The sequence below is a fragment of the Schistocerca piceifrons genome, chromosome 3 (assembly GCF_021461385.2).
Source record: "Schistocerca piceifrons isolate TAMUIC-IGC-003096 chromosome 3, iqSchPice1.1, whole genome shotgun sequence".
Taxonomy (NCBI): Eukaryota; Metazoa; Arthropoda; class Insecta; order Orthoptera; family Acrididae; genus Schistocerca; species Schistocerca piceifrons.
Genome location: NC_060140.1, coordinates 680,514,499 through 680,530,637, shown reverse-complemented (window position 1 = coordinate 680,530,637; position 16,139 = coordinate 680,514,499). Strand labels below are relative to the sequence as shown.

General features: G+C 41.1%; 1 protein-coding gene across 3 annotated transcripts in view; it reads left to right on the top strand.

The window, feature by feature from the left end:
* The window catches only part of LOC124787986 (uncharacterized protein C2orf42), a 235,488-nt gene that overhangs the window by 42,326 nt on the left and 177,023 nt on the right, over positions 1-16,139 (top strand). For all 3 annotated transcript variants that reach the window (XM_047255017.1, XM_047255015.1, XM_047255016.1), the window contains 2 exons: positions 1,112-1,335; positions 14,640-14,828. In XM_047255017.1, the coding sequence (XP_047110973.1) occupies positions 1,120-1,335; positions 14,640-14,828 (405 nt within the window). In that variant the 5' untranslated portion in view covers positions 1,112-1,119. The remainder of the gene's footprint in view (positions 1-1,111; positions 1,336-14,639; positions 14,829-16,139) is intronic.

The window sequence follows — 16,139 nt, the reverse complement described above, 5'->3', positions numbered from 1 at the left end:
CTCCTACCTTCCAAACTTTACAAAAGCTGTCCTGCGAACCTTGCAGAACTAGCACTCCCAAAAGAAAGGATATTGCGGAGACATGGCTTAGCAACAGCCTGGGGGATGTTTCCAGAATGAGATTTTCACTCTGCAGCTGAGTGTGCGCTGATATGAAACTTCCTGGCAGATTAAAACTGTGTGTCGGACCGAGACTCGAATTCGGGACCTTTGCCTTTCGTGGGCAAGTGCTCTAGCACTTTCATCATATCCTTCATTTCAATGACTGCTTCACTGCCTATGCCATACAGATCCTTCCCACTAACACAAACTTTTCTGAATTGCACAGGTGGGAACTTTCCCTGTAGTACATCCTACATTCCCATAACTTTCTTGGCCTCAATCTTCGTTTGTCACTGTGTGTGTGTGTGTGTGTGTGTGAGAGAGAGAGAGAGAGAGAGAGAGAGAGAGAGAGAGAGAGAGCCGTTTTGTTGTGCCTATCTGCGACTCGAGTCTTTGCTATGTAGTGAGTAGCAACTTTCCTTTTCATACATCTCAGTCTCTTCGGAAAATTATCCTGAAGGAAGGGTGCGTTTCATAGATGATGTATCTACTAAATATAAAACTTGGGCCATCAATTTTATTGCCTTGCTGGAAATATTTTCAACCCTCTTACAAACATTTGCTCTGGAGGTACTTGATAGTTCTTCTTGCTTCAAAATGGCTTTGAATTGCAAATACAGCAACCAGTTTAAAAAACTGTTAAAATAATTACTACATAAACCATAGCCTTAAAAGATGTTCACATTATTCTTACCAGAAATACTGCACCTTCTATACCTCCTTCCTCTGGCTTTCTTTGAAGGATAGTCCGCATTGATTTTATTTTGTAACCTTTCAATTTTGAACATGATGAATGTCGTCCTGGTTGTAAAGAAAAGAAAAAAAAAAAAAAAAAAAAGAGTTGATTGCTGTTTACAGTATCGTGGCACCTGCAGTTTGTGTATATGGTTATGTTATGTTGTGTTTTGACAGTGATTGGGTCTAGATTCTGAAGCATGTAAATCTTTGAATTGTATGTTTTGTTTTTTTATTTGTTTGTTGAAGATGCAACTATTGATTTGTATTGCAGAGCTGAATATGCCCAATGACAGTGCCAGGCTTAAAGCATTACTTTCAGATTTGGGCAGAGCAACACTTCGAGGAGTTCGTAAATGCCCAAAATGTGGGACATATAATGGAACAAGAGGTGTCTGTTGCAAGAATAAGGCCTGTAATGTTGTATTCAAGGAAGCTGGTGAGAAAAGGAAGCTTTCAACGGAAGCCTGCAAACTTGTTACAGGAACAACAACACAGGTATTTTCTTTATACATAATTTTAATCTGTACAGGGTCCTGTTATGTATTCTTTCAGGAAACAGTTCTTTGTTGCATTCAGTTAGTGCCTACAGTTCATGTTTTATAAATATCATATATGGAAATGGTGTCATAGTCACAGTGGTGAGCTGTATTTACAGTTGAGAGATTTGTTGTAGCCCCACTGCCGGTATTCTATTTGTGAGGTTTCACTATGTTTACAATCTAAGGATCCCATTTGGAAGAGACTCATACACATACTTATGAGGCAATATGGAAAACAGTAAGAATAATTGATGAACTGACAACAGAAAGCTGCAAAGCAGCCTTACATGAAGCTGACTGGTGGGATGCATATGCAAGACAAATGTCAGTTCAAAATTTATGTATTTATAGATTTAGTGTACTTAGGTATTTTTGCAGAACATATCAGATCAATTACAGATGTAATGTATACGTATGTAAAACACATGCAAACTTGAATCAGCTAGTTCAATAATGGGGCAGGTTGGCTCTTGCCTTTTCAATGGAACTATCCCAGTTTTCACTGTAGTAACTTGGGGAAACCATGGAATACTCAAGTCAATATGGCTGGTCAGAGATTCGAACCCCACACTACTCCTGAATGTGAGTCCAGTGCATTAATGCTGTGGTTCCTTGGTTTGTATATTTGATATGGATTTGTATCACTCTGCAGCTGTTTTGCCAAGAAAAGAAGGCACTGTGGTACTAACAGGACGTCATAAAGCCCTATATTACAGAAGGAATCGAAATATCATGTGTAAGACAAAGGAAATTGTTTGGATGATTAGGACAAACAGAGAAGTAGGACTGTTTAACAAGAAATATGGCTGTCAAAGAAAGTGATTAAAAATCAGGATATCTCTGTATGATGTCTGAAATCACTGATTTATATTGTGAAATGATATCTATATGGGAATCAGTTAAAAGAGAAACTGAGAAATTAGTTAAAGAATGAGAGGACTTTAAAAGAAAACAGCCGATAATAAATGATAGCTGTCAGGTAGCCAACATATTTAATAAACAATTCCTTGAAGAAGCTCAGAAGATTGGTAGTCACACAGACAAACTACAATTATTCCATGCTCTGCCAAAGAAATTAGAATGCACTTCTTCCTCAAAACCAAAAACTCTCATGGAATTGACAATATCTCAAGAAAAGCATTAAAATCCTCTTCCTCACATATATGGTATGTATTCACTCACATATCACAACAGCACTACAGGGGATATTTCCAGACAGAATGAAATACGAGGTGAGTTCAAAAAGAAACCGAACTTTTGCTGTATCAGCTTTATTTTTTATTGTACAACATTTTAACCACTGTCTCCATAAAAATAACCGCTCTACTGACAATACACCGTTCCTATCATTTCTTCCAATTCTGGAACACCACCTGGAGCACATTCTGTGGATGGTGTGCAGGTTTCTCATCGTGTTGTCCTGTATCTCCTCTATGGTTTGGAAATGATGTCCTTTCAATGTGAAGGTCTGAAGAATACAGTGGATGCAGCATAATGGAAATGTGGTGCTTTGCTAGATAACTGCAGACAAGGAATGACGCATGAGCTGGTGCGTTGTCATGATGCAACATCCAACTCTGGTTTTCCCACAATTCAGGCCTCTTCCTGCACACAGCATCCCTAATGTGCACTAGGATTCCCTGGTAGACTTCCTTGTGTACCTTCTGACAACATGGCACAAATTCATGATGGATAATGCCTTTTTAGTCAAGAAACACAACCATTATCACCTTGATCTTCGACCGACTCCTGCATGTTTTTTTTTGGACAAGCTGACCTTGTGCCCACCCCCTGCGACGACTGCATCTTAGTTTCAGAATCATAGCCGTACATCCACGTCTCATTGCCTGTTATGATATTCTTAAGAAAGTTTTCATTGTGATTAACAGTGGCAAGGAGTTCCTCGCACAATTCAACATGGGTCTGTTTCTGTTCTTCAGTCAACAAACACGGTACGAATTTTGCACTGAGACAACACATCTCAAGTTTTTCACTCAAAATTTGATTGCATGATCCTACACTGATGTCCACCTCCTCAGCAACTTCCCCAGCATTTAAACGACAATTTTGCAAATCACAGCTTGAATGCTATTCACATGGCCATCAGCTGTTGTTGTGGAAGGATGTCTAGACTCGGAATTGTCACAGACCGACATTCTGCGCTGTTGAAAATGTTTAATCCACTTGTAGCTCTGTGTGTGACTCATACAGTCCTCCCTGTATGCTTGGCTAAGCATTTAAAATGTCTTTGTGAAATTTTGCCAAGTTTGTAGCAGATTTTCACACACACACACACACACACACACACACACACACACACACACACACACACGTTGTTATCGTGGTCTATAAAAACATTATCTATCATTGTGCTGCTTTCCTGTACCATCTGAGTTGGAAAATCAATAATTGATGTCAAATTGTAAGAACCAAGTAATACTTCAAGGTCAAGCTCTCTATCAGACTCTTTCAGAGAATCTACATTCAAATCCTCACAAACAATAGTTTGCTTCCCTCTGTCTGATGGATAGCACAACGAAGAATCCAAGTTTTTCAAAAAATAGTTGAAAATTTACCAATGGGGGGAAAATGGCTACAGTTATAAAAGTGCCATTATTTAGTTTAAGCTCACATGCATGTGATTCTATATGTTGCTCTACACAAAATTTTTTAGTTTCCAAATTTTTCACATTATGACAGCTTTAACATATATGGCAACTCCTCCTCTCTTCATATTGTCTCTGCTTACATGCCGTGAAAGCTTATATCCACCTACATTTACCATTTAAATACCTGTGACTATATGATGTTTTCACTGTACAGTTATGAGAACCTTGTGTTATTTTAACATCTCTAGTATCCTCCTGTCTGAGCTTCTCATTAAGCTTAATTTCAGTCAATGTTGGATGACTGGACACTAATCTTAGCCTAAAAAAGAAGTACTCCCATGAGCTTCAGTACCCCCCCTCCCCCTTTTTGCTATCGTCTCAGCTAGTGTACCCTTCCCTTTCCTATTGAGATTGTTATTGTTGTTGTTCTATTGTTCTATCCCCACTGGTGACAGACGGTGGTCCTGGACTGTGATCTGTGATCCTGACCCTGTCACACCTTACCAGTGCACTCTTGTGTGATGCTCAAGTCGAACTGGAATGGATATTACTGACAGCTACTAGAATTACAACAGATAATTTCCTCCTGTCCAACGATCTATGTTGCTCTCCAAGAAACACATCTCACTGATGACCATTACCATTATTCTGTCAGAACCGTACTTGTCTCGAGAGAGCATGTGATTGATTCATACAGATGTCCTCAGTGAGTGGCTTCTCCTCTGTACCACATTGGAAGCAGTAAGTGTCAGTGTGAATTACCCCAATGATCCACATTTTTGACATTCATTTAACCCAATGCAAAACACTTACACACCTACAGGAGACCACCTTAATTCAATGACTCTCTTCCACTTTCAATGTGCGCTACCCAACATGGAAACCTCCAGGCACCTTGCCGCTCTTTGGTGGGTTTGTGCTTGGCTACCATGGGGCCCCACCCTTTGCAGCATCTTTTCCCTTACATGCTGCATGTCTATCTTCTTGCTATTCTTTTTCCCCTCCCATGGGGAACCAGGCATGTTATATTGTTGGAAATGTGTTCTGCATATTCAGTAGCTGAAATCAGATCAATCTCTCCACTGTCTTTTGTTCCTTCTTTCTTTTTTCATTCCCCTTCTCCTATCATTCCTCAGCTTCGGCATTTGAGGTTACTCTTTTTCTTCTTCCTTCCTGTGCGCTCCTGAAGCCCGGCCCATGCATCTGACGCATAAAAGGTGACTGGGAAACACGCAATTCCCAGCCCCAGGTCGACATGTAGGGTTTGCACTTACCCCCAGGTACAGGCCAGGGCCAGGGAGGGGTAAGCTGCTACCTTCCCATATTGCCGATTGGTCCCTCTGTCAGGTGTTTGGGAGGTGTGACCTGAGGTGTGAACGGTCACCTAAGGTAGGTGTGTCCCCTTCTGAAGGGGGCCCCCAGTTGGAAGGAGCGCACCATAGGAAACATTGGCAATCATGGAGATTTCAAGCTCCTCCCACTGTCACCGTGCCTTCCTCCATTGGAAACGAGTGGAAGCGGCTCGGGCGATACCTTTCTCCACTCAAAAGAATCACGAGTGCTACAATGCCGCCTTTACTATGAGGGAGCTAGATCGTGCTCTCAGTTCATCCCAATTCTCTGCCCCAGGGCCAGGTACTGTTCACATTCTGATGTTGCATCACCTTTCTCTTGCTTAATGCGTACAACTGCATCTGGGCAGAGTGCATGTTTCCCAAACACTGGTGTGAAGCCTCTGTCATACCCGTACCTAAGCCCAGTAAAGACAAATAGCTTCCTTCTAGCTACCACCCCATTTCTCTCATCAGCTGTGTTTGTAAGATGATGGACTGTATTATTCATGCCCAGCTGATGTGGTGGCTCAAGTCTTGCACTTTGCCAACCACTGCAAAGTTGTATTTCGAGCGCGGCGTTCTGCAGCTGACTGTCTCGTCACTTTGCCCACCCATATCATGACTGGTTTTCTGCAGAAATCCCAGACTGTGGCAGTGTTTTTTGATTTGTAGAAAGCCTACAGCACTTGCTGGAGGACTGGTATCCTCCGTATGCTCTACATGTGGGGATTCTGTGGTCGCCTGCCCTGTTTCCTTCAGGAGTTTAAAAGACTGAGTTTTCAAGGTGTGTGTGGATTTTGCCTTGTTGGACACCATTATCGAGAAAAACGGTGTGCCTCAGGGTTCTCTCCTTAGCGGTTCTAGGCGCTTCAGTCCGGAACCGCGCTGCTGCTATGGTCGCAGGTTCGAATCCTGCCTTAGGCATAGATGTGTGTGATATCCTTAGGTTAATTAAGTTTATGTAGTTCTAAGTGTAGGGGACTGATGACCTCAGATGTTAAGTCCCACAGGACGCAGAGCCATTAGAACCGTTCTCTCCCGAGCATCGTCCTCTTTGCTATCGCCATTAACCCTGTAATGGCCTGTATCCCGCGGGCATCCCTTTTCGTTGATGATTTTGCCATCTATTGCAGTTCTCTACGGACTTCTCTCATTGAGCGGCATCTTCAGCGGTGTCTTGATCATCTTTATTCATGGAACATCGGCAATGGCTTTTGATTTTCCACTGACAAAAACATTTGTATGAATTTCTAGCTGCGCAGTTGGTTTCTTCTGCCATCTTTATATCTTGGGCCTATTGCTCTTCTGTTCATTGAAACTATGAACTTCCTGGGGCTCATGCTTGATAGGAAACTTCCTTGGTCCTCCAATGTGTCTTACCTGGCAGATCACTATATGCAGTCCCTCAGTGTTCCACGTGTCCTCAATGGTACTTCCTGAGATGCAGATCAAACCACCCTCCTCCGTTTGTACCGGTCCCTTGTCCATTCAAAACTAGACTATGGGTGCTTTGTTTATGCATCTGCACATCTGTCCCTCTTATGCTGTCTCAATACTATCCACCATCATGGCATCCGTTTGGTCACCAGTGTCTTTTACACTAGGCCAATTGAGAGTCTGTATGCCAAACTACCACTGTCATACTGCTGTGATTTTCTCCTCACCAGGTATGAATGCCATTTGTCTGCCAAGCTTGGCCACCCATCCTATGCCTCCTTCTTTGATGACTCCTTGGATTGCCAGTATGGGATGTGTCCCTGTTCTCTGTTACCTCATGGAGTTCGCTTTGGCTCTTGGTCTGGCAGCTTAACTTACCCTCCCTGCAACTTCCTGGTGGATGTGAATCCTTCACTACCTTCGCTTTGTGTGGTGGGCCCATGTTCACCTTGGCCCCTCATTTGCTTCCTAAGGCCACTACTCCAACCTCACCCTATCGCCTTCAGTTTCACAACCTTCGCATAGCACTTTGCATGGTACCTTTGTGTACACTAATGGCTCTCGGACGGATCATGGTGTCAGGTGTACCTTTGACATTGGTGCCCATTTTTCAGTATCAGCTTCCGGAACACTGCTCAGTATTTACAACAGAGCTGTTTGCCCTGTATCAGGCCATGCAGTACATCCGGCAACAAAGGCTTTTCAAATGTGTCATCTGCTCAGACTCTCTCAGTGCCCTTCAAAACCTCTGTGTGCTACACACCCTTAGTGCAATGGGTCCAGGAAAGCTGTCGCTTGCTCACTCTTGATGTAGCCACTGTGATGTTTATGTGGGTCCGTGGTCATGTCGGTCTGACAGGAAGCGAGGCTGCTGATGCTGCTGCCAAGGCTACAGTCCCTGTATGTCAGCCTGCTACTTCTTACATTCCCTCTGACGATCTTTGTGTTACTGTCTGTCAGCAGGTGGTGTCTTTTTGGCATCACCGCTGGTCCTCTCTTCATGGGAACAAGCTCCATGTTATTAAAGCCTCTTTCAGTGGCTTGGACGACTTCCTCTTGGCCCTCTGGCAGTGAGGAGATCATTTTAACTAGGTTGCATATTGGGCACTGTCTTTTTAGCCATCATCATCTGTTGAGTGGTGCTCCCCCACCAGTTTGTGCACATTGTGTCCAACTTTTAACTGTCCACCATTTCCTGACAGAATGCCCTTTTTTTTAACCGCTTATGTTCCCATTTGTGTTTGGCATCTGAATTATCGGCCATTTTAATGAATGATGTGTGGGCTGTCTACCACGTTTTACTTTTTGTCTGTCATAGCAGTGTGGTGAAGGCCATTTAATTTTTAGTTCAGGATTCCGTTTCTCTATGAGATATTTTATAGACCTTTCTCCACATCCCTGTTTTTAGCTGTCTTCTCTTCCATCGATTGGGATTTACGTGTAGTCATTTTTAATTCCTCTCTTTGTCTTTGTGTTTTACGGTTTTGACAGTACCGTGTATGACCCTAGTTGTTTTTGCACCCTAAAACAAAAACAAACCAATGTGGGAAGTATCACGTTGCCTGATAGGGGCCTTCTGATTATCCAGTTCCTTTCTGATTTTGATCTGTCTCTCCTGCCCTCTGCAGTGCCATCCAAGGCATCTTTTCAGCTATCAACCTTACAATCACTTCTCCATCTTGTAGTGTCGCTACAGTGGTCACTATGTGGTGATCTTCTTGACAGTTATCACTTTCCAGTGATCGTGTCACTTCCTTATCACAGCCTGACAAACCAGTTACCACGGTGGGTTCTCGCAAGAGCCAAGTGGCAGTTGTATACCTCTGTTGTCTTTTTTGTCCCTACTCTGTCAGATTGCATCGACGAGGTTGATGTAGATTTATCCTACATGATCGCTCCTGGCAATGGAACGCTATTCCCTTTCTATGGGTCCACTGTGCCAACAGCCAGTGCCATAGTAGACTGAAAAAAATTGCAACAGCTATTCAGGATTAGCAAAAGTCCCCGTAAAGCCTCAAATGGCATCCTCCACTGATCATTGTCTCAAAGTGGCCCTGTGCTAAGGCTCACTGTCTGATTAAACACAGTAAAAAGGGAGGCTGGGAGCACCAAGTCTTCTTCTTGGGAACATATGCCCCTTCATCCGAGGTGAGGGCCAAGCTTCGTAGTCTACTGCACCACCAAAGACCAACAACTGTCCTGGGTCTCCTCCTTCATGGCAGTATATCTACCAATGTGTTGGTTCTTGTTAAACATCTTGTGACCCATTTTGCCACACCATTGGCATCCTTTTGTTGTCCGACTACCTTTTAAATGCATAAAAGGCAAGTTGAAGACGTCATCCTATTCTTCGCCCTCTGTTACACTGAATATATAATGAATCTTTAATTGACTGGGAACTGCTTCAAGCTCTTGACTTGTCACACAGTGTGGCCCCAGGCCCTGATTTAATTCATAATCAGACAATCCTAAACCTGAATGTTACTCAGTAACTCCATCTACTCTGGGTGTTCCACCGTATTTGACTAGAAGGTGTTTTTCCTTTGCAATGGCAAGAGAGTAACACTTCACAAGCTTTAAGCCATTTGGAAACACAACATTAATTGACAGCTACTGACCATTTAGCCTCACCAATGTGCCTTGCAAACTCATTGCAAGGATGATTTCCTGATAATTATTTTGTGTTCTTGAATGAAGGGACTTTTTTTTCCTCTTATGGTTGTGGTTTCTGGGAGGGACAATCCCAAACTGACCATATGATTTAGTTAAAAACAGCAATCCAACAGGCTTTCTATAAACACCAACACTTTTTTAAAGAAAAGGATTCTACGTAAGGCATTCAACACCACTTAACACCATCACATTTTATTTACACTCCATGGCTGGAGATTTGAGGCTCCCTATTTATTTTCATTTGTCAGTTCTTATCCCATCGGTTGTTTTGAGTTAGAGCAGTACATCCCTCTGCTCCTCAGGGGTTGATGAGAACAGTATGCCACTGGGCTTTATATGAATGTTGCTCTCTTTTTCATTGCTGTTAATGGTTCTCCGTCAGACTACTCCTCGCCCCGGTGCTGTATATCAATGATTTTTGCATTTAGTATACCCCACAGTTGGTAGCATTGGGTGAACAGCAGTTGCAAGGTGCATCCAAAAGCCCTCCGTACCTTGATCCATCCGGACCTAGAATTGTACTTGGGTATCCAGCGCTTGGATGCTGTTGCACAGTCCCAGTTTTTGGGACTCCTCTTTGATATAAAGCTAACATGGCTGCCCCATATTTGTCAGTGAAAGACTATAGTCAAGTCATAGTAAGAAGCTCCATGACAGCTGACAATGAAACTGTATTCTCCTTGATAGTGCAGAGTTTATTAGAGGGGATAGTAGCACACACAAGCATCTTCTAAAAGCTAAATGTGTCAAAGATGAAGACTATGCAATATTTCATAACAACAAACTGCTTGTGATGAGCATGACATTGCAACTGTTTGCATTAGGTTCGTCTGAGCAGTTGCCAGTGGGCTCATGCGCATGCGCAGTTTAGTCACTTGTGAGCAGTACCTTTTCCCACTTCTGGCTACTTGAAGTATGGCAGTTAGCTGTATCAGCAGTAGCAACAAGCAGCCGGGTGCTACCAAGAAAAATTTTTCTGGCACACCCAAGCTGCCAGATTCACGCACGCGCACAGGGCAGTCTGAGTTGTCACACAGAGCAGTCTGAGTTGTAGTGGGGAGGAAGGTAGTCTCCACGTAACCTGTGTGTACGTTTAGTGATTTTGCAGTTTCCGCTTTGTTTACAGCTCTCACATCAAATGAAAACAAAATGGATTTCTGTGGCCAGGAGATATCAAGTGAATTAAAATACATTCACATAATTACAGTAGGCTAAAATATGGTATTAGCTTCAGTTTCCTGATTTGATTTTATTTCCACATTTTTGGCAGTCAAGCATTAATTGCCTTGCAGAATAACAAAGTTATTTTTGTCGATTTGCAAAAGAAGTTTGGCTTTTATTAATCTTTTCTGTAGAGGCGGTAAGTTTATTTGAAACCAAGTGTTTCATTCCACGCTATTAGCTAGCTTAAACTGTTTGCTGAATTTCAAGTGCAATTTTCCATCTTCTGCCACATGTGGCATTATGCCGTAATAAAGAACCGACCATGATATTTTACATAAGATGAATTACGTTAGTGTGAGAATGTGCTTTGGATTTCTTAAATCGCTGAGTGTTCGACTCTCATTTAAAGCTTAACTCTTTGAGGGCCAGCCTCTTAGAAGAATTTCGAGCTCAGAAGACCAGACATTTATGTCTTACTTGTAGCTTCACTATGTACTCGTATATTAATTTAAACCATCAACTTCTCATATTTGTGTATTCATGCTACTTAATAGTGATGTTGCTATTGGCTGAGTACATCACGTGCCCTATGCTCTGAATATCTACTGTCATTACCTGGTGAGACCACGTGATGTGAGCCATGATTGGCTTACACAAGCGAATCACAGTCTTGATTTCAATGCATCGAAAATTATCATGCTGTGTTTGGTGGAATTAGAATATATACTTTCGTAATAAGAAATTATGCAGCATACCATAATATGGAAATATGCAATGTACATCTTGCTGTACATCAAAGATCTTTCCAAAACATTTTTTTTAAGTTATAGGAAGTTCTATGCAAGTATATTAAACCTTCTCCATTCAAATGATTGATACATTTTACAGTTCTGAGGTTAAGTACACTGTCACTTAACATGGAAAAAGTTTGTATTCATCCAGGAAAAAGTGTGTTTTTAACTGGGAAATTTGGGAATTTTGTTTTCCTTGTCTGCATATCCACCCTGAACAATAGCTGTGTGTAGAGCTGTGACAACACTGACATCTTGCTGCAGAGATTTTACGAAATTTTTTACATGGTTGGTTGCAGTAGGTGTCTGAAGCAGTTGCACCCAGACTACCGCAACTGTTGGATATCAACTTGCTAACTCTTTTGTAGCTGCATGCAAGTGTTTAACACTCTCTGCTTCCTTGCCCATTCCTTATGGTTCAGTGGCACCTTCAGCATTGAAATTGTTGTTTCCGATCTATCAGTGTGGAGTAAGACTGGTGACTGGAACCTTCTGGACTAGCCTTGTAGACAGACTTGTTGCTGAAGCATGGATCTTCCTTCTTCAGTTCTGATGATATCAGCTCTTGCTCACTTATGTGATCATCATCCTACAACTTCCTAATGACCAACATATCATATTATTTTTGTGTACAAGGGGCATCAACCCACTGACACCCACCATCAGGTGGAATTATCAGTTGGAGTATGCCTTGATGCACTCTTCTAGTACCTCCGCCTAACCTTGAAAGTTGTTACAATGTGCTCACTGTTTTTTCCTGCAACCCCCCCCCCCCCTCCCCTCCTCCTGCTCCTGCTCCGGTTAGTAACCAGAGCATGAATTAGGACTGATCTATTTCAAGGACCTAAAGTTTCAGTTATCCTCCTGACCTTCTGACATCATTTCCTCTCAGTTCTTTGGTAGTATTGGGATGCTACCATCTTTATTCTAAAGCCATGATTATGACAATGCATGGTTTTACATCTTATGTCAGTCGGGAGCATTGGTTGCCAGGATCATATAGTGTTTTTGTGGGGAGCTGAGACTTGTTAACAGAGCACTACATTTTTTTAAACAGTCCTCCCTTGACCACATTTTAATTTTTAGTAATTAAGTGAGTAATCTCCAATCCATTTATTGATGCTACTCTTGTTATTCTCTGAAATCTGCTATTCTTACCTACTGTTCTTACCTTAGCCATACTTAGACTAAAGCAATGAATGAAAATGTGTGTCAAGGTTGGGATTCATGTACCAAATGAAAGTCTGTACCATGCCCGGGATTCAAACCCATGTCTGCTGCTGCCTGCTCAGTTCTCTTTCTTTGGCTCCAAAGTTATATGGTTCTCCCAAGGAATAAACTGGCCAACATTCTGGCTAAAGAGACAATTGATGGCCTTACATTCATCTTGATGATCCTAGGTATGGATTTGCAGGTGCAAATGAGACTACTACTTTTTTGGAGATGGAACATCTGGTGGGCTACTATTCCTTCTAATAAACTCTGCACTATTGAGGAGAGTACTGCTGCATGGTGCACCTTCTTCCATTCCTCCTGGAAGGAATACACAATCCTATGTCACCTCCACATCTAAACAGATTAAACCATAGGTTTATTTTGTGTGTTTATTAGATAATAAACCTTTACAGGGAGACACACAACACATTGTTAAGTTTACTCAGAGATTCCATCCTTAGCTGTTGGCATGGGTCCAAGTTTCCTCATAAGTTGGTGTTATAAAGGTTTTGGGAGGAATCATTTTGTAGAGCTTGAACATGTTTTTATTGTTAACTTTCCAGTAAGAAGTATGCTGCCATCGTACATGAACTGATAAAGTAATCATATCACGTGATCTTCATACTTAAAACATAGTGTATACTGTGGGGATTAAAAATATAGGACTGTCAGGAAGCTTGAGGAACTACCAGATTCAGGCTATGCAGTTCCTCTAATATCTACTTAATGAAGTATTACACTTCGTGGTAGTCTTTTCTGCCAACCAGACGTTACAAAATGAAAGAACCTTGTTTGCTGCTATGCCCCAATGCAATCTGCACAACTGTGCAGATTTGCTCAGTGAAGTGGCCGATCAAAGTATCCTTAACAGTGTGCTATACCTCTAAATAAAAGACAGGAGGTGCAAAGCTCTGGGGTAAACAGTGTGATACTTAGGCTACGTAGATAATCTGCAACAAAATCTAACTTTACATCTGATGCTCCAGAATTTGACCTAATCTCATCATTAGAAAGTGGTCATTGAATGGTAGAAGTTGTAGAGGACGAAAAGCTCATTCGATCTTACTGACTTTTAAATTGTTACTCCCCACAGGAACTTTCGTCTCTTTTATTGCAACACATCACTGCCATACTGAACAGTTGTCAGATGTGATGAGAAATTTTGTTGGGTGGGTGCTTATAGTATATACCCTTGGAGATATGTTATGGTGTAACTAATGTGTTTTACATATCACATTAAAGGCAAATAATTTTATTTCTACATGTCACAAAACTCAGTCACATTTATCTGCTAAGTTTCAGGAGAATACTTTGATTATAAAGTAAGGTGAGTGTTTGATTGGTACTGGTAATGTACTTTAGTATGTGCTTTCCTGTGGTCCACTACATAATTGATCATGCATCTCTTTCTTTCATTTACTGTAATGTCTTTTTTTGAATCAGTGACAACCTCTTATCCCGAACTCATGTACTGTAATGAAATTTGGGTTATACTAAGTGTCTCCAGATTAACATAGATCAGATTTGCAGAGATCAATTATCTGTTCCCTTGAGTTTACCTCTTTCTTGGTGTTTTTTAGTAAGACACTTAATCTTTTTGTTCCAACTTAATTTTAATAAATATGTTTACCCTTTGAATGAAGGGGAGAATATGATGACTACTCATTGGGTACACATTTAACCAACATTTTGGATCTTTGAACCAGATGGAAACAGGATGGCATTCTAATGTAGGGGGGTGTCACTGTTCTTTTTGAAGCTAAGATTATGAATTGGAAATTATATCTTGCCATTCAGGAAGTTGATGTTCAGGGGTGAAGTTGAGCATAGAAATGTAATGGGGAGAGTGTAGTGTTGAGGAAAAGGAGAAGGAGAGACATAACATAGTAACTTGAGGATGAGTAATAGGAGAAAAATGAGGAAAAGTATTCATTGGGTATTAAGCATTTCAAACCATCTTATTGAGCCCTTTCTCCTGTGAAAATGTGTCACCTATCATCAAGAATAATCTAAAGGCAGTTTGTTCTGTTTTTCCAGGTTTATTCAGTGCGTGTTCGGGACAAAGGACCTGACTATCGTGGATTTGTTCAGCTCCCTGTTGTGCAGCATGCAACAGAAACAGATTCCAGTTTAGAAAATGAAGTGAACTTGATTACACAGACATCTGCTTTGTGTTTTGTTGACACTTGTCAGAGATCATTTGATGCCAGTGTCCTCAAGTGTCATGTAAGCTGTTATTTGTTCTTGATTTTATGATTTATGTTTATATTAGTTTTAGAAATTGGAACAGGACAACTGATGGCAGTTATAAATTCGGATAACAACAGTAACAGTACTTAGCACTCCTTTTGATGAAGTCTAGCTGAAAAACAATTTCCAGCTGCCTTGATCTGTTTCATGCAATGTATACAAACTATTTTACATAACTGCAAAGTTGGTCTCCTGATTAAAGACAAGGCTGGTTTCTTCTGAGAATCAGATCAGATCGAAGAAAGCACACCTTACTTACCCTGGTTGATTTTATATTGGTGGGATTGCCAAAGAAAAATATATTAAATAAATTTGTTGTTGTTCACAAATGGTGAAACACAAAAGTAAACCTTTGATGTGTATGCTGTCTACTAAGAAGTTTCTACTTAGAACTTGTCTGTCGCAGAGTAACTTGTATGGGCTGATAAATGATTAAAATCAAACTTATAGCTTGCAGTAACGAGTGAGTGTGTTGTAACAAGTAATTTTAACTGGCAACAGATTCAACAATTAACATTTCTGTGTCATAACAAAGAACTGTCATTTTATTATTGCACAGTATTTTGACAACTTCCCTTGTTGTCAGTTGCCAAGCACAGTTCCATTACTTGCTTTTTGGATCCTACTCAAAAATGTAACTGGCACACACTGCATGCCACCACAACAGTTGTTTCTTAACTCCATTAATCAATAAGACAGCCAACAGAAATTGGAAACCAATGGAAAGGCTATGCAAAAAAAAAAAAAAAAAAAAAACCATTTACCAAAAACTATCTTAATAGGCACTTACCTGTGAGCAGACAAAAACCATTGAGATATTTTGTGGCATGATTTAAGCAAATGAAGTGCCAGATCCCACACTTTAGTTAAACTGAAGTCTCTATCTCTATTGATTAAATTATCTATCACTCCAGTTTCAGTTGCCTCCTTCATTACACTGTCCCAAAAATTATTTGCTTGTACCACAATACCAGCATCTTTGCATTTTATTTCTTGTTGTATTGTGGTACAATACACAATGTGTGGTTTTCATGAGCAGTAAAATGGGCGGAAATGATGTTTATATTGATCTCTATTCCAATTTTCTGTACAGGTTCCAGAACTCTCGGAACCAAGGTGATGCGAAAGGATGTGTGTGTGTGTGTGTGTGTGTGTGTGTGTGTGTGTGTGTGTGTGTGTGAGAGAGAGAGAGAGAGAGAGAGAGAGAGAGAGAGAGAGAGAGAGAGATTCCAATCTTTTATTAGCCTGTCTCCTCTTTTCTACTCTGTGTCTGTCCATCTTCCCCTC